We start from the raw sequence: 22,497 nt of genomic DNA, 5'->3' as shown, positions 1-22,497 counted from the left end.
GCAAAGTCCTAAGTAATGACACGGTGTCACAATTCTGCTTTCCATTAAGAAGACAGAGCGCAGCCATCGCAGAGAAAGAGAGAAATCGCTGAACACCATCCAATCATTCAGAGCAAAAATTTAATTTTAACCGCTGATCTGCAGTTTAAGCTGACAGTCAAGGAGGGCGCTGGAAATCAAATTAACAATTGTTAAGCAGCATGAAATCAAAATCGCCTTTTTTAACAGAGTCAAGATTGAATTAGAAAGCAATTCAAGAGATGTGTGACTGGTAATGATTTTTTTTTTTTTTTTAAAGGGAGGAGGTTGATTTTGCTGGGAGTGGAGATGAAAAATTAAATGAAACTGACCCTGACACTTCTTGCTTTGCCAGCAGAAATTCAGCCAGAAATGGCTAATTAACCTGCCAATCAGACTAAGTACCACCCAGAAAACATAAATGATGCCGGAAGCTATTTACAATCTCGATGAGGAGTGTTACATTTATATTGGTTCAACTACCCCACCACCCCCACCGCACTTACTTCATTCATTCATTCATTCATTCATTCATTCATTCATTTTCTTTTCGGCTTAATCCTATTAATAATCAGGGGTTGCCACAGCGGAATGAACCACCAACTTATCTAGCATATGTTTTACGCAGTGGATACCCTTACAGCTCCAACTCACTCACATTCACACACATGCGGACAATTAAGCTTACCCAATTCACCTACAGCACATGAATTTGGACTGTGGGGGAAACGGGAGCACCTGGAGAAAACCCATGCAAACATGGGGAGAACATGCAAACTCCACATAGAAATGCCAACTGACCCAGCTGAGGCTCGAACCAGCAACCTTCTTGCTGTGAGGTGACAGCGCTATCCACTGCACCACCTACTGCACTTTGTTGTCAAATCAAATTAAATAATAGAATGAAAATAAATGTAAAAACAATTAAAGAAACACTCATTTATTTTATTGAAAGGTGACTTTTTTCATGCATGCTACCAATTTAAAAATTTGAATATTTAAGAAAACAACAAAAAAAAAAGAGTTCAGATGCAAAAACCTCTATAAATGTCATCTGAAATGTTCTCAAAAATTTAAATTTTTCTGAGCCTCCTACGGTTATGTTTAGTTATTTCACTCTAAAGGCAATAAAAATAACTTATTCATCACTATAAAAGTTAAAAACTGAGCCTACACACTAATAAAAAAATTATATTTATATTATTTTACAAAAACTTGATGTGAAAATATAATTCAATAAAAATTTTTTCATAAGCCTAAAAAGCCTTTAATTAATTTTAATCAAGATAAATACAAATTTTACACAAATTTTACATCTAAATTAATATGTTAGGTAAAATATTAAACATCATTATAATAACTTTAAAAAATATAAATAAGCATAAAAATATTGTATATGAAATTTAGTAGTTTGTAATTTTGCTTGCAATAGCTCATTCGAATTTAAATGTATTATCCTTATATTCCTGAAGACTTGATAAGATCCTTATATTTCATCCTGTTATTTTACTGAATAATTAACTGTTTATTAGTTATTGTATATGTTTAATAAAGCTGCTTTGTTTAAATGCACCGAAATATATTTTTCATAATAAATACTGAGAAAAACATATTTTAAAAACTGTAAAAAAAAATAAAGTAGTCCTATACTCTAATTTTCAAATAGAGTGTACTCTTTGTGCACTATATATATATATATATATATATATATATATATATATATATATATATATATATATATATATATATATATATATATATATATATAAATATATCAGTGTACCTCTAAATATATGTTGTGGAGACCTGATATACATGATCACATTTAAAAGGCATTGCTAGCAAAAAATTTATTTAGTAATAAAGGGAGATCAAAGACCATGATTTAAAAAATAAAATAAAAGCTACATTAAATAAATGTTGTTGTTTTTTTTACTGATAACAATATAAATCTGTAATAATTCAACATCAACAATCATCAATCAGCGTATTAAAATGATTCCTAAAACACCCAGTGGGACTTAACACACATTCACATCTGATCTTTTCAAATTCCATTAGCATTCCTGTAAGATTTGATAATCCAAAGTTTTAAAACCTTAAACCTATTTAAGACTCCCTTTCCAATGCAGCATCTGATGAAAAAAGTTCCCTTAACTTCTCTTCCAAGTAAAACTGTGCGCTATTTAAAGAGTTAAAGATGGCACCATCTGACTCATGACAGTAAATGGCATTTCTATTTTACGGTGGACTGTAAACAGCGTCAGCGCTTGCGTTGCACCACACACCTCTCTCCTTCTCCTCTGCAGAGTTTCGACTCTGACGCAAACCAGCGTTTAATGGAAGTCGGAGGAGGCACCAATCACTAACCCTCTCTCCAGGATGTACTGCAGTAGGAGAGCTGATGATCCAAACCTCCTCACCTACTGCAGTCCAACAATGACATCTTCATCATAAATCTCAAAAAGTGCACTCTGCGTAAACAAACTAAAGAAATCTGCTGCATAGGGTGAACCGCTGCATCTCTCTTTCTTCTTTGAACAAAGTGTGCGCTGACTGTGACCTTCTGTTCAAATATGTGTTAGATGAGGACAGACCTACCTTCAGCATCTCCTCATGGATGCTGTAATGGCCATAAGAGCTAAAGTAGGCCTCGTCTTCATCTTCTCTCAACTCGGCGATGGCCCCAGAGCATGTAGGGCCATGACTTGTGTCTGCGTTCAGCACTAGACCTTGTGCCAACAATCTAGGGCAATGCAAACAACACACATTATATATATTAAGACAGAGTAAGGTTTGGTCAGTCCGCCAGCACACGTGCACCAGCATGTGAGCGCTCAGTCAAAATCTTAACCACTGCAGTGGAATTTTACCCCATCTCTAACTTCTACTGCACCGCCTCTTTTTTTGCACCTCTATCCATTTACAGAGGCTTTGAAACTGAACTCTATACTGCTCCCTGCTGGATTTACTTGCATATTACACTTCTGGAGGAGTTGCATGGTGAGCCATTCTTTTAAATTAGTCAGGATGGCCAGTGTTAAGTGAGTTACTACTGAAAACTAATTAATTGCATCATTACAATTGAATTTAAATTACTTTTCTAATTACTTTGTCTGAAAAGTAACTTTGTTAATGAATAGTTTGATTAAATACAAAAAAATACACATATGTCTCAATACATTGACATTGGAATCTCTTAATTCTTTGAAGTTTTAGTCCCTTTCCAGGATATTTAAGTTTTGTTTTAAAAAGAGAACAAAAATTACACTTAAATGTTTTTAAATTGTATCTGTAAATAAATACAAAATGGTTCAAATTAATGATGCCATATTTCATAAATACCATATTTTGACATTGTGTAGTAGTAATAAAGTTTAAATGTAATCTAGTTAGTATAAAAAATATCTGAATAACACTATATATTTTTTCAAGACACTTCTATGCAGCTTTAATGACATTTAAATGCTTAAAATTTGGTTAACTAGGGAGGTTAGGGTAATTGTAAGGTATTGTGAAACGATGGTTTGTTCTGTAGATTATTAAAAAAGCATATAGCTTAAAGGGGCTAATAATTTTGACCTTAAAATGTTTATAAAATTTTTTTTAAATGCTTTTATTTCAGCTAAAATAAAACAAATAAGACTTATTTGTTATAGAAAAAATATAATCAGACATACTGTGAAAATTTCCTTGCTTTGTTAAAAATCATTAATTACTTACAATATTAATACATAAAAAAATTACATAATTACTTACACTTAAATAAATAAATTTATAATGTACAATTATTCTGCATTTCTGAATTTAAACCTTAAATTGTCATACTATTCTGTCATAACTAATCTCTCAATAATCTTTTTCTTAAGCATATGCAATTTACTTGATAAATGTTGAAAACTATTATTGTCTTGCTAAATATATAAATATAACTCTTGAATTTACGTACAGTATTTAAGCAAGTACATTAAAAGTAACTGTATTATGAACTAAAAATAAAAATTTATTTAATTTTAGTAGTCATTGTAACTAATTACACCCAACACTGTTCATGAATGAAGATAACTTCACTTCGTTTGTTTGTTTGTTTTTGTTTAGTTACTTTCAAAATGCTTGCAGACTTGGACATTATATTATTGTTCAGTCAGATTAATTTATACAAGATGTAGATTAAAACTTTAGTGTAGATTTTAGTCTCTGAATACACTGTAGCTGTTATTGTGGCTTAAAAGGCAAATGAGCAGCTTTTCCCCGCCCACCGTTTCAACGTTTGTGTCTGCTAATCATCATGACTTACTTCAGATAAACAGCACAGTGACAGAGACAGACTCAGATGAAGCTGAAATACAGCTCATTAATCAAAAATACTGTGTATGTTTATTTAATGTATTTGTGGTGGAGTTTATTCAAACATTTCTGAAATGATGAGTCTCGCACAAATAGGTATGGGACGATAACAGTTTTCAAGGTAAAAGTCAAGGTTTTAAAACACACTGACAAACTGAATCCCTTTAAGAGTAACACTGTGTCCTAAAAACATGCGGTGCAGCGAAAGGTGATAAAAGGTATCTTATCCATGTTAAAATTTGTTTTCGTCCTAAATATCTGCAACAGCAATGAAAAAAAAAAATTCTATTATAGAAATGCTTTTTATTTCTGCAACATCACGGCTGAACAAGTTACATATTTTGTGCTTTATTTAGTGTTAAATGCTGCCAATGTGAGTTTAAATACCATTTTACGTGAAATTTATTGCTATTCTACTGAAAGCAGCAGCAAATAGTTTACCTCACATCTTGAAAATTAGCTTATTGCTAACGTTAAAGAGCTTTAATATGTATTAATTTGAATAAAAGTCTTTCCCATTTCACTGGCAGTGCAGTGGCTGGTATTTAAATGTTTCTGTTATATCGAGTTTGTTACAGATGCATCACTTGTTGTTAGGACACAGTTTGAGGCTGATGTGGTACTGACTTGAGTTTATGCATATCCTGCATGGCGCGGGCCAGAGCTTCCTCTGCTCTCTGAACTCTGTCTTCAACATTCACCTGATCAGCAGCAGAAGAGCTCCCCATCCCACCTGAGGCTTCCCTCAACTCTTCCACATCTGACGAAATACAAGAAAGCAGCACAATTGAGTTTACAACAAGAAACACTGATTATTACTCATACCATGAGGAGCCAAACACGATCACTCAAAGGTTTGGGTTCATTTAAATCAAGCATGATTAAAATAAAGATCAATAAATAGTTCTTAATTTAAGAAAACAACAGCATAGTTCGGACCTTAACCATCTTGATAAAGATGCAGAGGAACGATATCATTTGGATCACTTTTTAAAATTATTTGAAAGCCAGAATTTATTGCAGTGTAAAGGGTTTGTGTTATTTAAAGCTACAGACGACATTGTGGAGAATCTCTGCTTGAAGTTAAAAGTATAGTTCCCCCCCAAAAATGAAAATTTTCTCATCATTTACTCTCCCTTTACTAGTTGCAAACCTTTTGAGAGTATCTTTCCTCTGTTAGAAACCTGTAACTATCGACTTGCATAGTATTTGTTTTTCCTACTTTGCAGGCTTTCAGCTACCTTCAAAATATCTTCTTTTGCATCCAACAGAAGAAAGAAACTCCTAAAGCAGAGGTGTCCACACTCAGTCCTGGAGGGCCGGTGTCCTGGAGAGTTTAGCTCCAACCCTAATCAAACATACCTGAACCAGCTAATCAAGCTTTTACTAGGTATACTAGAAGATCTTCAGGCAGGTGTGTTGAAGCAAGTTGGAGCTAAAGTCAACAGGACATCGGCCCTCCAGGACCGACTTTGGACACCCCTGCCCTAAGGACTTGGAACCAATTGAGGTAGAGTAAATAATGAGTAAAAATCAAGCGGCAACCTCCCGCTCTCCCTCGGGAGGCCAATGCGGAAGTAACTGAAACTGCAATTCATCGAAAATACGCTAGTCCTGGCTCCATAAAAAAATCTAATTTAAATTAAGCCCACAGTTAGAATGGCCAACTTTACAGCAGAAAAAAAGGTGTTTACAGCCTGGTACAAAGAACGATTTTGGTTCATAAAGCTAATATTACTCTTCATGACAACTGTGAGGGGGGTGAATTTTTTTATAACTCATCAGTTTCCTTTATTTTAGGTTTGCATAATTAAGGGCGTGGCCACTTAAGTGACAGCTAGGTCTCGCTGTCGCCGTCACTTCACCTCTGCTGACTCCGGCAGATTAGCCACTTATTTCAGCATATTCATCATATTTTTGTTTTGTTTTATGTGGCTTTACACAGTCAGTTCCTTTTTGGGATTATTTCCTACAATTATCAGATGATATGGAATGCTGTGTGCACCTAATTGTGCTCACAAACCATTCACGTGGCCTCCGTTTCCCATGTGAGTAAAGTTATATACTTATATACCATCTCTATAAACGTATTTTTTATTTAAGATCATTTATTATTTATCACATTTTTTTAGAGCTGTAATGCACTGCAGAATCTGACAGATTGATTAGATGTTGACTGTAGAACAGTCATCTGAAGCGTTATCACACAGTGTTATGCTGGATTTCATAATTAGCTTTGCATTTACTAACACAGACTATATCTGAAGTGTTTGGAAGTAATTTGCGTTTTCCTCCATTAGAAAAACATCATAAGAACAATACTTAGTGGCTCAATGTATTACAGCAGTTTTTAAAAAGATTAAACGCTTTATTTATATAGTGTACAGCCAAGCACATGTGGTCAGAATACAAACGAGTCACAGGTGATAAAGTATTAAGCGTTCTCCCAAAGTAAAGTGTGTCTGAGCCAGGTCCAAACAAAATGCCAGCAGTGTCTTTAGCTTCGCTCACTCTCCGCCTCTTTGCCCTTGTTTGGTATACCGCTGTGAGTCCGATGACGCGCGAACAAAATGGCGACGGTTGGCCACGTCTACTTGTGGCTTCTTTTGCACACTTCAGAAACCTATGGGTGACGTCACGGATACTACGTCCATATATTTTACAGTCTATGGTAAAAATAGATTTTTTGGGTAAACTATACTTTTTAGCCTTCTTTCCAGTGGCGTAGCGGACAGGCCCCCCTAATCATGCGGGGCCCCGCGTCGTCACGATTTTCAATAATTGTAAATCCGGCAATCGCAATAATCAAACTCTTGGGAACAACTGTGGTCGGAACCAAAGTTCAGAGGTCTGTGTTCTCTGAACACCTCTCAAGCGGTGGACTACTTCAGTCTGATTGCTTGCCGCCGAACCGCATTATAGCTCATACCATAAAGTTGACTTGATTTCAACTATCCTCGACGCTCACACCGGAGAAGACGCGCCGTGCTGTTTCTCGCCGCCGGCTCTCATTGAAAATAAATGACTTCTGGCTACTTTGACTCTCTCGCCGCTTTTGGTTTGTGATCGCTCCTCAGTTTGTGAAGGTTTCCCCGCGTTGTCGTTCCACCCCGCCTCCCTTACCCGCTCCTCAATTTGTGATCGCTTCCCCGTGTTGTCTCTCAAAAATATTACACATTTTTCTCTTTTTTAATAAATAAATAAATAAAGCAATAGGCTTTCAATGTCTAAAACAATGTTTTTTTTATCTAACAAACCCAGATCTTTTTAACAGCAGACACAAAAATATAACAAAATGAAACTACCTACAGCAAAATTACACTTTTTGCCCAATTATATTGTTACATAACATTCATCTCATCACTTATCTTGATGAGATGAATCATCGATTGCTTATGTAGTTACTATTCTTTTATTATGAAGCACTGTATTTTCAATTTGAACCGGACTGCATGTCGACACTGCATGAAGTTTATTGACACTAAACAGTTTCAGTTATTCTTTTTAATACGTTTTATTCACAAAATGGATTCTTTATGATTATTATTATTATTTTTATTCCTTGAGGTTAACTTATAGGATGTTGGCTAATGGGATGCACATGGGTCAAATATGAAAATAGTTTTTCACAAATTAAAAAATAAGTGTACTTTTGTTCTTATAAAAGAGACAAAAATCTATTCTCATACCGATCTGAAGTAATGGGTCATCTTGTAATGCAGGTTTCATATATTCATCACCGTCCCATGGCAGTGGGCCATCTGAAGCCAGTAGCAAACTCTCAGCAGAGCATTTCTACAAAACAACATACAACTAAGTCAGGATTTAATTAATCTCAGAGCAATTCCATACATATGCCAAGCTTCTCATGAAAAAAAATTCAGTTTTAAACAAAATAATGACACCCTTTCTATGGATGTTGGCTTCAGCATGTATTTTACAGTACTGTAAAAATACTCAAAACTGCCTGTCAATGTTATCAAGCAATTATATTTGATTTACCAAAGTCACACAAGTGCCAATTTCACATCTGTCACATTCATAACAAAGAGGTGTCACATTCAAAATCAAGATTTTTCCTCATAAATGCAAAAATATTAAATGAAATCAAAATCAATGATTTTGGTTCTATAGAGAGCAACTCTTATCCTTTTGATTGCCATTATTTCTTTTGGGTTATGCAGTTTAATTCACAGAATTTCTACAAAGTATGTTGTGTACTGTAAACTCGCATAGTTTTGGTCACATCCATAATGTTTATTTTACTCATTTAAAATCTAAAAAAAAAAGTTTACAGATTTATATTTTACTGATCCCATAACTCTGTGGTTAGTAGTTTTGGAAAATATAAACAGATGTTTCAATATGTTAACATTTACTTTGTGTGAATTTATGTTTTGATTTTTTACAGCAAATGTCACATCCAAAACACTGCAATTGTTCCTCACCAACGTCCACTTTAAATGTATAATTTAAATAGATACTTACTGTTGTCCTAATGTAGTTTATCATCTTTATATAGCCATAATCATCGAGTTCTAAAAAGAAAAGAAAATTGATTTATACTTATAGGCATCCCTTAATGACACACTGAGCAGTACTTGCTTTAAAAACTTACTGTGTTTTTGGACCAGATCTAGAATATCTACACCATGATCAGCCTTGCAGTGTTGGAAAGTCTCAGACACAGAGGTGAGATTCCTGTTCAAGTCACACATGGATATTTAAGTGCAGAAAAAAAACATCAGATGAAATGTAGAACATTAGTTGTCAATTACTTGAATTGTACTCCAAAACACAAATTACGGAAATTCTTTCTACTTTTTCAAAAGGCAGATTTGGACCACAGATGTTACATAAGAAGGGATAGAGCTGCAGCTGGACGTTAACAAGAATTACTTGTATTATTACAACAATACAAGTACAAAGCAACAATTGCTGTTTTTAAAATTACAGATAATTAGGTTTAGGGTAGGGGTAGATGTTAATAAACAATCATTTTCATTAACTTCCTGCAGCGAATGTATCGCTTTTAAGAACAACAGTTTAAGTACTGTAAATGTATAAATAAATTGATTTGAAAACTGTTGTACAAACTAAAGTCTTAGCTTTGCATCAGAACTGAACATGAAAAATCTTAAACAAATGGCAGAATAGCTAGCTAATTAAATAAATAAATAATAACCGGATGAATGAATAAATCAAATCAGGGTTATTGTCATCAATTAAAAAATATTAACTATTTAAAAAATTATTCTTATAAACTAATCAAAAATAAGAAATGTACCTGGACCCAGATAAATGAAATAAAAATAAAGTTGCAGCAATATTACCAATTTGAGATTAAAAAATCTGGCATGAAAGCAAATGAAAGCTAAATAGATTAAAAACAAATAAAATATATGAACACTTGTTTATTATATATATATATATATATATATATATATATATATATATATATATATATATATATTTAAACAAATGTCTTCAAAAGTATTCCTTAAAACTAAGCAAAAATAAAAACTCTACCAGTAGCCAGCCAAATTAAATAAAGTTAAAGTTGCAGCAATATTACCAATTTAAGATTAAAAAATAACTGGCATGAAAGCAAATCAAAGCTAAATAGATTCAAAATAATAATACTAACATTTAATAATCGTAAAAAAAAAAATCTTAAAATTAATAATGACACAAAGGCAAAATGCAAAATATTACTTAAACATGTAATAGTTTAAAAACAATACTTCAATAACACTTATTCCAGTGTTTCTGCAGGATTCATCAAGTCCAATTTAAGCCTTTTTAAGACCATTAAGATTTAAATTTTAAGATTTTTTTCTTATAGCCCGGTATAATAATGAGGAATTGAATAATTGTTTTTAGTTTACCTTCCCTAATAAGGCAACTTAATGGGGAATGTGCAGTAAAATGTGTAACAGTTGTTGTGAATTGTATCTCTTTGCAAAAAAAAAAAAAAAAATCTTAATGTTTTATTGAGATTTATTTGGTTGTTGGATGGACGTCAGCCCGATTTAGTAGCTTTACTAGGAAAAAGCAAAATTAAGACTCGTTTAAAATGATTTAGGACACAACACTATACATCAGTGAATTTAAGACTTTTGATTTTTAAAATTTAAGACATTTTAAGACTTTTTAAGACCCAGCAGACACCCTGTATTCATTTGCAAATCATTGTAGCATACAAAAGTTATGGTTAGGTTTAGTTAGTGTTTGAATTTGTGCTTGTTTTTCTGTGGTTTACCCTCACTACATTGATTCAAAAACATTAAATTGAAATGATTGGGGGTTTTTTTTCTCTTCAAGTTCATGCATTTAACATTTCACTAACAGTGGGTAAGGAAAATAAAACGTAAAAAAACAAATCAGTTATTTAGATTATTAGTTTTAACTCAAAAAGTTTAGAAACAACAAGGCCCACTTCCTATATCAATTCTTCCATATACACAAGTTTCTCATACTGAATAAATTGATCTGCATACATGATAACATACAGCAATCTATTTAAAAGTTGGTAACACTTTACAGTAAGGTACTGAATCAACTAAATGAACAAACATTGAACAATGCATTCATTATAGTATTTATCTTTAGTTAATGAAAACAAAGTTTCTCATTGTTAGTTCATGTTAACTAACAGTGCATTAACTAACGTTAACAAGCATGAATTTTGATTTTAATAATGAACTAGTAAATTGTAAAGTATATTTAATAAATGCTGTACAAATATTGTTCAACATTAGTTCATGTTTGTAAATACTAATGAAACCTTATTGTCAAGTAAGACCAAAAAGTTTGCCATCAATGGAGTTGATCACAATCCAAAAACTATTGAGGTAAAGTTGGTTTTATTGTGAAACTTTTGAAGTTGCCCATTTGTTCAGTAACAACTTGTGGTACCTAGTGGATGTGAAATTAATCCCAATGAATATTTTGTGAAATCGCATGTAAGTATGACTTCAAAACAACATTCGCACTATTTATATGACTGTGAGCAGTGTTGTTCTTTGATATTTGCAGACAATACTTTTCTGAACTGAGGTATGTGAATATAAATCCAACCTTACCTCAATCCAAAAACTCTGTGCCTAATAAGCAGTAAGTACTGTACTCCGATTCATTTCAGGAAGCATGATTGACTGTTACCTGTCGCAGAATAAACACTGTAGTGTTGTGTGTTCAGACACCTCCTCCATCGACTGCCACTGCTCCTCATCACTGTCCGACAGCTCAGGCACATCATCACACATCTTACAGTCATCTAAACGAGGAAAAAATAGACAAATGACACTCAATGCTTAATAAACACACCAATAACACTTAACCAAAGCATCTTCTAAAAACACGGCGACAAATTTAACGGTTATTAATAACTATGGCGGGAATTCGTGGAAATGACGTATTGAGGAAACGTTACATTTTCTCAAAACAACATCACGACTCTTCCTGTGGGGAAATTAAAACGGCATCATAGGTTATAGTAAATCCGTAAATATATTCCAAGCATTCACGTGTACCTGTGTACGCTGCCATGTTGTAGTCGCTTGAGGTGGAGACTGGAGTTTAGCTCATCCGGGTCATTTCTAGTTGTGGTACTTTCTGTTTGTGGCCAGGTGATGTCGCTGTTTCATTACTAATTAAGTTTAGAGCACAGCCATAACAGTACCATTCTGCCACACACTTGGGTTTCTTTTACTGTCGTCTACAAATAGGAAATCATTTATATTCTAGATATTACCCAGATTTACACTGGAAACACAATCTACTAGTTAAGTCTTGTGTTTGAAATAGTTTTGTAGATGAGGGGGGAAATGTGTTTAATAACCTGAGAGAATTGATCTTCCTGTGACGTTTAAACCAATGTGCATCATAAAAGTGGGTCATTCTTGTAGTGTTAAATGAATATTGAGGTAATATTTTATCTTTTTATCTGTTTTGTAATACATTTGTAAACATTACAATAAATCAGGCCCATAGCCAGCCTGGTAAAGAGGTGGTTTTCTTTAAAAAATACCTTTTTGCAGACATAATTTTCTATTTATAATATTTATAATATCACCGCTGCTTTTGATACCAATAAACATTCAATATTACTGGATCGATAGGCCTCAATTGGAATCGCTGATATTGCCCTCTGCTGGTTTACATCCTACTTAAGTGACAGAAAACAGTTTGTCCAGGTAAAGAACTGTCGCTCAGATGCAGTCTCAGTCACTCATGGTGCTCCTCAGGGATCTGTATTGGGTTCCCTTTAATTTATTATTTGCATTTTACTTTTAGGTCATATATTTCCTTCTTACAGCATAAATCTTTTTTTTTATGCTGATGATACGCAAGTTTATTTGTCCCCCACCCCTCCTCCGATCCTACTAAATGTCTACGAGATATTAATATATGGATGACCAGTAACTTTTTAAAGTTAAATGGCAATAAAACTGAAGCCCTTCTGGTTGGCTCTAAATCTGTTCTTTCCAAAGCTCAATCTTGTACTCTTTCTATCAATAATTCTCCAGTAAATTTTACAACTCATGCTAAAAGTCTTGGGGCAATACAAGATGGTATGCTTTCGTTTAATTCACATATTAGTAAAATCTCATGATCTACCTTTTTTCACTTACGTAACATTGCAAGACTTCGCCCTCCACTATCAACAAAGTACTGAACAACACATGAGAGAAAGATGACTTCTTACTCAGTTACTTCTGTTAAAAATATTTTATTAAGCTTAATCTAAGTTTATGAAGCAAATTAGTGCAGGTTGGGTAAATATATAGTTATTCAGCATGGAAAAAAAACGATCACTTAATAATTCTCAGTTTTTCTGACAACTGGCTCAAAATGAACAAAACACAATACCAATGTCTTAACTTTAAAAGAGTTAAAATAGACAACACGGTGGCTGTAGTGTATGTGAAAGAGTGTATGGGTGTTTCCCAGTGCTGGGTTGCATCTGGAAGGGCATTCGCTGTGTAAAACATATGCGAAATGAGTTGGCGGTTCATTCGGCTGTGGTGACCCCTGTTGAATAAAAGGAACTAAGACAAATGAAAACTGAATGGGTTAAGAAACCAAAAAAATGTAGAACAATATTTCCTAGCCTTTGTTTGTTTAAAGGGGACCTTTTATGCCTCTTGTTACAAGATGTAAAATAAGCTTCCAATGTCCGTAAAGTGTGTTTGTGAATTTTTAGCTCAAAATACAACACAAATAAATACATTTTGAAACTGCCTCTTTTAAGCTTTGATTTTCTTTTGTGCTGTTTTGAGGACCATTTCTTTAAATTTAAATGAGATTGTGCTTTTAAAAAGAGGGTGGAAACTCTAGCAGCAGCTGCTTCTCACTTAGGGCTTTATATGCTAATGAGGGAGAGATCCTCACTAATGGACAGCTGCTTTACCCCTCTGATGACATGTATAACAGGAGAATGTTTCTGCAGACTATATGAAGTATGATTATAAAAAAAAACATTTTTTCAATAATGGTCAGCTATATACACACACTGCTGCCACACAACTATGTTTAAACCCCTTATAAAAGTGATTTTTGCATAATAGGTCCCCTTTAACTTCATATTTTGTAAATGGCTGTCATATTTCCTTGCCAAGGGTAATTGTTTCAATTACAATTTTTATTTTTACTTATATTTTTAGATAATATACAGTTGAAGTCAGAATTATTAGCCCCCCTGAGTTATTAGACTGCTTATTTATTTTTTCCCCAATTTCTGTTTAATGCAGAGAAGATTTTTTTCAACACATTTCTAAACATATTATTTTTAATACCTCATCTCTAATAACTGATTTATTTTATCTTTGTCATGAAGACAGTAAATAATATTTGACTAGATATTTTTCAAGACACATCTATACAGCTTAAAGTGACATTTAAAGGCTTAACTAGGTTAATTAGGGTAACTAGGCAGGTTAGGGTAATTAGGCAAGTTATTGTATAACGATTGTTTGTTCTGAAGATTATCGAGAAAAAACATAGCTTAAAGGGGCTAATAATTTTGACCTTAAAATGGTGTTTAAAAAATTTAAAACTGCTTTTATTCTAGCCGAAACAAAACAAATAAGACTTTCTCTAGAAGAAAAAATATTATCAGACATACTGTGAAAATGTCCTTGCTCTGTTAAACATCATTTGGAAAATATTTTAAAAAGGAGAAAAAAATTCGAAGAGGGCTAATAATTCTGACTTCAACTGTATGTAATTATATTTATTGTAATAAAATTTTTTTATTTCTATTTTTTCTAAAAAAATTATTTTGTATTAATACAACTCTGATTCTCTGTATCTGCTATACATGTAGTTGAATAGACAGTAAAGCTGACTTTGACTTTTAAATAGCACATTGCATAAAGTTATGACTCAGTATTAAGATTTGTTTATTTTTATGAACGAGTTTACAATTAAATAACAAAAAAGGCAGGAGAATACAAAGCGAATGATATTAAAACACAGCACACGTCACCCGTATTTATAATGGAAATGAATATTTTTAAAAGCTTTTTTTAAAAAACAGTTCATATGATAATAACTCAAAATGTCAGTAAAACAACATTTGGCTTGCTTTGCTTAAAACAAAAAAACTGCATCATGCTAGAATTGCACTTATATTTAAACAAGCCACAATCACAAGTCTTATTTCTTTTCTCCAACTTTCCCGAGAGTGTGTATGGCTTTGTTTTCGAGAATTTCCACTTTCTGCTCTCCATCTTTTAGTGTGTTGACAGCCATTGCTCTGACCACAGATGTAATAGGAATAGACATTGCCGTGGGGAAGACAGTGGAGAAAGCACCAAAGAACTTTCTGGCCATCCACTCTGAAGGCCGGCTCTCCTGTCTGTCCACTAACAGCACCCTAGAAATTAACAAACACATATAAACTAGAGATCAAATGATGTAGGGCTGGGCAAAAAAATCAATGCAGATGGTTATCCTAATTTAATGTTCCCCCGATAAAAGTATAATGCATGTCTGATGAAGGTCAATGCATATACTTTAAATGAGGGGTCACCAATCTCGGTCCTGGAGGGCTAGTGTCAGGGTTTAGCTCCAACTTGCCTCAACACCCCTGCCTGGATGATTCAAGTATACCTAGTAAGACCTTGATTAGCTTGTTCAGGTGTGTTTGACTCCAGGGTTGGAGCTAAAATCTGCAGGACACCGGCCCTCCAGGAACAAGTTTGGTGACCACTGCTTTAAATGGTAATGGCACTACCGGATTGTGCCACAAAGACTGTTTATCTGTTTCAGCTTAGTCCCTTTATTAATGTGGGGTCGACACTGCGGAAGGAACCGCCAATTTATACAGCATATGTTTTACGCAGCGGATGCCCTTCCAGCTGCAACCCATCACTGGGAAACACCCATACACACTCATACACAGAGCTTACCCATTTCACCTGTACCGCATGTCTTTGGACTGTGGGGGAAACCAGAGCACCCAGAAAAACCCACACAAATGCAGGGAGAACATGCAAACTCCACACAGAAATGCCAACTGACCCAGCCGAGGCTCGAACCAGCGACCTTCTTGCTGTAAGAGGACAGCACTACCTACTGCACCATCACATTCTTTTTTTATTTGTTTGTTTATCTAACAGAGACTATACACCAGGCATTGTCACAGAGAACTGATGAAGTGTACATAGCATAAAGCTAATTTGCAGTTTTCATCCCTGGATTTATGTGGTTTCATTACACAAAACCAATGCAACAATTAAAAAAGAACATGCACAATCATCACAAGAAACAAAACCAGTAAAGATGAACATGGAAATGACTCGTTCCAGAATTGGGAGGTCATTCCAAGCATTTTCCAATTATTTGTCCTTGAATTGGATTGATACACAGCAAATGTGTGATTTACAATACGGGCCGCAGCTGAAGAATGGGATTTCTTACTGGTTTGACAATCATGATCATAGGTCTAGCATCAAAGACTGCTGTGCGTGACATCTTGTGTTTACCAAGCTGCTTGGCCGGCCCTTGGGACCCTTTCCTTGCTCTATATTGCAGATGGTGAGTAAGTGAGAAACTTTCCCTCTTACATCTCTGCAACCCAAAACTCACTTCAAATGGTATATAATGTGTTTGTAATCTATATGCAAATGTAGTTAAAATATTATTTGAATGTGTCATATAGTATAAAAATGCATAGATGCTGTATATTGAGTGTCGTGTTTAATACCGCTACATTTCTCCTGCTGTTTTACAACACATGATGGGAGTTTCCCTTTGGGCACGTGCTGATTTTTACCGAGGCAATACCAACACACAGACGAAGGGGGAAAGACAGTGACTGTGTTTTACATGGATCAAATTATTTGCCTAATTCTTAATTTGTCGACTGCAACTGCAGTTTGACACTTACACTTTTATTCAGGAACATTTCCTGCATGCCCCCTGTGACAAACGAGATATTTAATTCAAGGAACTGCTGGAGTGTAGTTTTAATGCAATGTTTGATACCACATGGCGAATGGGAGTAAAAAATGGATTGTGATCTAAATGTGGAATATAATAAATGACAATGTTTAATTTGAATACAATTTAAGTTTTTATACTTACTGAACAAATTTATATCATCATCAAATCATTAAAGTCAGAGAACTAAATTTGTTTCAGGATTTGATTTGATGCAGGATCCAAGAGATTAATTTCCATGTTAAAATATTTTGTTAGGCCGTACTCACACTAGGTACAGTTGCCTCGAACCGGGCCAAAGCACGCTTGTCCCCCCTCCTGTCTCTCCCGACGACCCGCACTCACACCACAAATGGGCCTCGGCACGCTTACGTCATCGCTGCTGCGATGTTCAGTAAAAAGCGCTCTCTCTCAGCAGCACAGTGGAGATTTCTCTAGTTATATAGTTTCAGTCGTTTGATATGCCGTCAAATATTTCGCCAAACATTCCTTAGGGATGCGGGGACACGCAGCAGATATATCGCCGAACAGATCCGCCACTCTTGGCGCTCATAAACAATCATAAAGCTCTCGTGCTGCAGGAATGAGGAGGTCTGCTGAAGGCGCGCAGCTGTCGTGCAGTGAGGGGTTTGCGTCTTTAATAAACTACGGCAGTTTGCGTTCACTGAACAGTAAGAATGATTAATAAATCCATATGAAACAGCCCCTTAAAAGTCACGTCTCGCTTTCAGTTTCGGGCTTTGGCGCGTTTTGCACTCACACACAAGCGTACCGCGCCAAAGCCCAAGTGATCCGTGCTCAGGCACACCTCTTCCAACCGGGCCAGGGCCGGCCAAGTGAACCGTGCTTGAGCCCGATTCAGGGCACTCACACTTCTCAAACGATCCGGGAAACGGGCCTGGGCACGGTACGGATGGCATAGTGTGAGTAGGCCCTTAAAGACACGTTTACTAGACATAAGATTTAAATACTTATAATATTTAAAATAATGCACCCCAAATTTGTGAATGTAAATGCTCTATTTATATCTAGTTAATGTGTTAGTCATGTTTAGAAAATTGAGGAATGATTAATGGTCTAGTCTCTGCAGTTTACACTAAGAAGCTAAAATCTGCCTTAAACTCGAAAGAAACAGAGATTTGACATTTATCATGATAATTATTGTGATTTGATAATATGAACAAATTTTTTTAGCTAAATCACTCAATCCTAATATAAACTAAACATGCAGACATGCATAACAGACACAAATATGTCCTCAGGTTTACAGTAATCAAAGAACCAAAAGCAGAGGGACTCACGCAGGTCGATAGACGGATAATCGCTCAAACCCGAGCTCTTCAATTTCTGCTTCAACCTGTCCCTGTAAATACACCAATGCTTCTGTTTTATTCAAACATCAATTTGAGCCAAATATCAAATCATAAACAAACAGGCCGAACATGTGTTGAACATGCTGTTGCAATACCTTTGTTTTCAGGTAGAGAAAGCTGCTGGTTTTATCTGCACCTTTGGAGGATTCGAGATGGAAATGTGAGCAACCTCCTGCTTTGGCAAGCTCTGCAGACTTGAGTACGTAGTCATGATCCACACGCACAAATCCTTCCTGTGGTGCAGTTTATCAACATGTTTAACATGCAATTACCACAAGATAGAATTATGAAATGTGGATTTGCATGAAGGTTTCTCTATAAACACATACATTTCTTAAAAACAGATTGTTTTTCTTGTGTTGTGCATTTAGATTTAGATTTTAATTTAATTAAATGAAGTATATTCTTTTTAACAGAGAGAAGATGATGATGACAGTAAATAATGTTTTACTAGATATTTGTTAAGACACTTCTATACAGCTTAAAGTGACATTTAAAGGCTTAACTAGGTTAATTAGGTTACCTAGGCAGGATATGGTAGTTACAAGTTATTGTATAATGATGGTTTGTTCTGTAGACTATCAAAAACAATTAGCTTAAGGGGCTAATAATTTTGACCTTAAAATGGCTTTTAAAAAATTAAAAACTGCTTTTATTCTAGCCAAAATAAAATAAAAAAACTATTATATATACAGTTAAAGTCAGAATTATTGAGACGGTGCTCACTGCAGAGCCATTTGAGCAGAGTTGAGCTCCAGCGAGGGGGAGCATGAGCTCTCGCTCCTCCTCCTATAAGCTGTTTTAATGCATACACCAACCCCACCCCTAACCCTACCCCCAGTGACATCACTCGTAGAAGAAGGGCAAGAAAGGAGGAGCGGAAGTTCAAGCGCCCCCTCGCTGGAGCTCAGCTCTGCCCAAATGGCTCTGCAGTGAGCACCATTTGGAATTATTAGCCCCCTTCGATTTATTTTCCTCTTTTTTAAATATTTTCCAAATGGTGTTTAACAGAGCAAGGAAATTTTCACGGTATGTCTGATAATATTTTTTCTTCTGGAGAAAGTCTTATTTGTTTTATTTTGGCTAAAATAAAAGCAGTTTTTAATTTTTAAAAAAACATTTTAAGGTCAAAATTATTAGCCCCTTTAAGCTATATTTTTTCTCGATAATCTACAGAACAAGCCACTGTTATACAATAACTTGCCTAATTCCCCTAACCTGCCTAGTTCACCTTAATAACCTAGTTAAGCCTTTAAATGTCACTTTAAGCTGCATAGAAGTATCTAGAAAAATATCTAGTCAAATATTATTTACAGTCATCGTGGTAAAGATAAAATAAATCAGTTATTAGAAATGAGTTATTAAAATTATTATTTTTAGAAATGTGTTGAAAAAATCTTCTCTACGTTAAACAGAAATTGAGAAAAAAATAAACAAGCGGTCTAATAATTTAGGGGGGCTAATATATATATATATATATAAACTCATTTCATTTCATGCATTATTTATTAATGCATGATTCAGATGGGAAATTCTGCATCGATTTTTGGTCCACAAAAAGATAATATCTGAAGCGTACAGCTCCTGCTTTGGCTCTGGTTGTTCCTAGGCAGCAGTATCCAACATCATGGCCCTGAAACGCCTCTGCATACTCATCCAGCTTCTCAAAATCAACCACCTTTTGAACCTGGGAACAATAAAGGCAAATGATGAATCACTGATAAATCAACACTAAATCGTTGATAACATTTTGCACTGTGCATACAGCATTTCATTGCCTTGTTTTTTTTTTTATAAACAGGTTTTTTTTTTATATAAACTATTCTGCAGGTTTCATCAGCTTAAATTTAAGACCTTTTAAAATCATTAAGAATGAAATTTTAGACTTATAGCATTAAACACTAAATATTTTTTTCTAATGGCCTGGTATTATCATGAGGAATCAGGTAATTGTTTTTAGTTTTTCTTTCCCTCATTAGGGAATTTAGTTTGGAGATTTTGCTGTAGAGATGTCTAACAGTTGTTGTGAATCTCTTTGTGATAATAAAAACTTTCATTTATATAAACAAACAAAAAAGGTTTTATTGTGATGCATTGTTGGTAATTGGATGGATGTCGGCCCGATTGAGTAACTTTATTTGGAAAAAGCAAAATTAAGACCCATTTAAAATTATTTAAGACCAACAGCCAAATATGTCTGTGAATCTAAGACTTTTTAAGGCCTAGAATGTAGTTTTCTAAATTTAAGAGATATTAAGACTTAAGACCCAGCAGACACCCTGTATATAGACTTTTTGGAATAAAAATTACAAAAAAGATTGCATTATAAATTAATTTATAAACCCATTTAAACATTACCAATGTTTTCACTTGAAAAGAGTTTAGAAATCAACATTAAGTGAAAAAAACAACGCAATCTCACAGCAATTCGTAATTTTTAGTGGCTAATTCAAATAAATTTGCACAAACTAATTCATACAATTGAGTACGATTTGCTCATCCCCCACTGAAGATTGGGTTTAGGGGCGGAGTTGAGTGCCACACCTCCTTTTAAAAATTTTACAATTTCATATGACTGAACTTGTACGAATTCGTACTAATTAGCCACTAAACTATCAAACATAAAATATTTACGTTTTCTCATGAGATCAGGCTGGAAATAACCCAGATTTTTCTCACAAATAAAAGTTTCCAAAATTGAAAACGTAAAAAAAAATGTTTATCTAGCAATCAATCCTCTGGATTTACTGTATTTATTAGGTATGGGTTAAAATGTTAACATTTGTTATTGACAAATTTGTTAATTATTTTATTTTTATTTATTTGTTTTTATTTTTTTTGTAGGGATAAGCAACGTTTTTGCGGAGGTTTTCTTTTTATTTGGATCACATAGACATAATATTTTGAAACTTGATTCATTACCAGATTTTCATAGGCTTTGTCCTCAAAGGTTAACTGCCTTCGTCCAATGAGAGTGATCCTGGAGAAGATGTTTCTCTCCACTAGTTCTTTTAGCAAAGCTTTTCCAGTTTCACCAGAGCCACCGAGAATGAAGCATGTTTTGTTCTTCTGCCGGTAATTCTCTTCCATTGCATTCAGATCCATTCTGTAATGAAAATAAAAAGTGTACACAACCGTTTGAATCTGGCAATATCAGCATGACACTGCAGAATTTGCACGGACAGGAATACTAGAATAAGTAGGTATGCTAGACATAGTTCACTTAAAAAATACAATTTGGTCATCATTTACTTTGTTACAAATGTCTAAACATCTTTGTCTTGTATATGACTGTAAAAATTGTAACTGACATTCAAAGTTGAGAAAAGCATCATGTATCACGTGATAACACTGTAGGGTGTTGTTCAAGTACACCTGAATGAACCTGACATTATCTTTATTGACCGAATAAATTAAAGGTAAATACAGATTGTGCAGATGGTTAAGCCATCGCCCACTGGGAGCTTATTTCATGCACGCAATTTTATTTTTATTTTCTTATTTCTTATTATTTTTGATTTTTTTAATACATATTATCTGCACTGTTGCATATTCTGTATCTGAATGTTACTGAATGCAATAAAGAGAAACATATGTCTATCTATATGTAGGTGTCATGAGAGACACTGATATATTGGCAATATAATCACGAGCACAAACACTACAAACCAAAAAATATAGTTCCATAACTGCGCATTTGGATGTACAGTAACGTTAACGTGAACGTAATGAGCACCTCACCTTGGTATCTCGTAAGTCTCTGAATTCTCCAGGTAATAGAAAACAGCGGCGAGCACCACTACAAAAACAGTGAAGAAGCCTAGGGTTTTTTCACAGGTGCCCTGAAATACATTCATTCCAAACTAGATAAACACAGGACTTTGGTTGTTGATCTGCAGCTTCTTCCTGTTACAATCTAGCTTCGGACGGCGCGTGCGCAGAACGCGTCCAGAGCATGAAGCGAGCGCGGCAGCTGTTTTGGAAATGCTAAAAACACGACTGATTGTATGGCAAGCCATTTTAACATTCAATTCATAACTATAGATATATAGTATACATAGTTCACGTAACTTTTTTAAAGTATTTTTTTTCTTAGGCTACTAATACTACTTTTATTATTTTTTTCTTAGGCTACTAATACTACTTTAGTATTACTAGTTTATTTCTTTATTTATTAGGCTACTAGTGGTAGTTATTTTATTAGGGCTAGACAATTGGACGTAATTAATACGTATTTATATTATTGATTTGTTAGTGATTAGTCTATTATTCTATTGTTTTTAGTAGCATAATACATTTCATTTATTTA

General features: G+C 34.4%; 3 protein-coding genes across 7 annotated transcripts in view; 1 reads left to right on the top strand and 2 right to left on the bottom strand.

Moving 5' to 3' along the window:
- Positions 1-11,941, bottom strand: part of prmt3 (protein arginine methyltransferase 3) — a 112,426-nt gene extending 100,485 nt beyond the window's left edge. For 2 of the 4 annotated variants that reach the window (XM_087259309.1, XM_087259311.1), the window contains exons 1-7: positions 11,801-11,941; positions 11,530-11,644; positions 8,984-9,066; positions 8,854-8,903; positions 8,055-8,160; positions 4,993-5,125; positions 2,620-2,764 (exon numbers count right to left, since the gene is read on the bottom strand). In XM_087259309.1, coding sequence (XP_087115435.1) covers positions 2,620-2,764; positions 4,993-5,125; positions 8,055-8,160; positions 8,854-8,903; positions 8,984-9,066; positions 11,530-11,633 — 621 coding nt within the window. In that variant the 5' untranslated portion in view covers positions 11,634-11,644; positions 11,801-11,941. 4 annotated transcript variants of the gene reach the window in all.
- Positions 1-22,497, top strand: part of LOC147835938 (uncharacterized) — a 939,756-nt gene that overhangs the window by 247,622 nt on the left and 669,637 nt on the right. The window lies entirely within an intron of this gene.
- htatip2 (HIV-1 Tat interactive protein 2) lies at positions 14,755-22,153 on the bottom strand. Of its 2 annotated transcripts, NM_131681.2 has the most exon segments (6): positions 14,756-15,247; positions 18,117-18,178; positions 18,284-18,421; positions 19,768-19,875; positions 21,111-21,294; positions 21,930-22,153. In NM_131681.2, coding segments are annotated over 5 exon segments (711 nt in total). In that variant the 5' UTR covers position 21,294; positions 21,930-22,153; the 3' UTR covers positions 14,756-15,027.

The sequence above is a fragment of the Danio rerio genome, chromosome 7, assembly GCF_052040795.2.
Source record: "Danio rerio strain M-AB ecotype USA chromosome 7, GRCz13ab, whole genome shotgun sequence".
NCBI lineage: Eukaryota > Metazoa > Chordata > Actinopteri > Cypriniformes > Danionidae > Danio > Danio rerio.
Note: the sequence above shows the minus strand (reverse complement) of the source record. Positions and strands in the feature narration are given on the sequence as shown.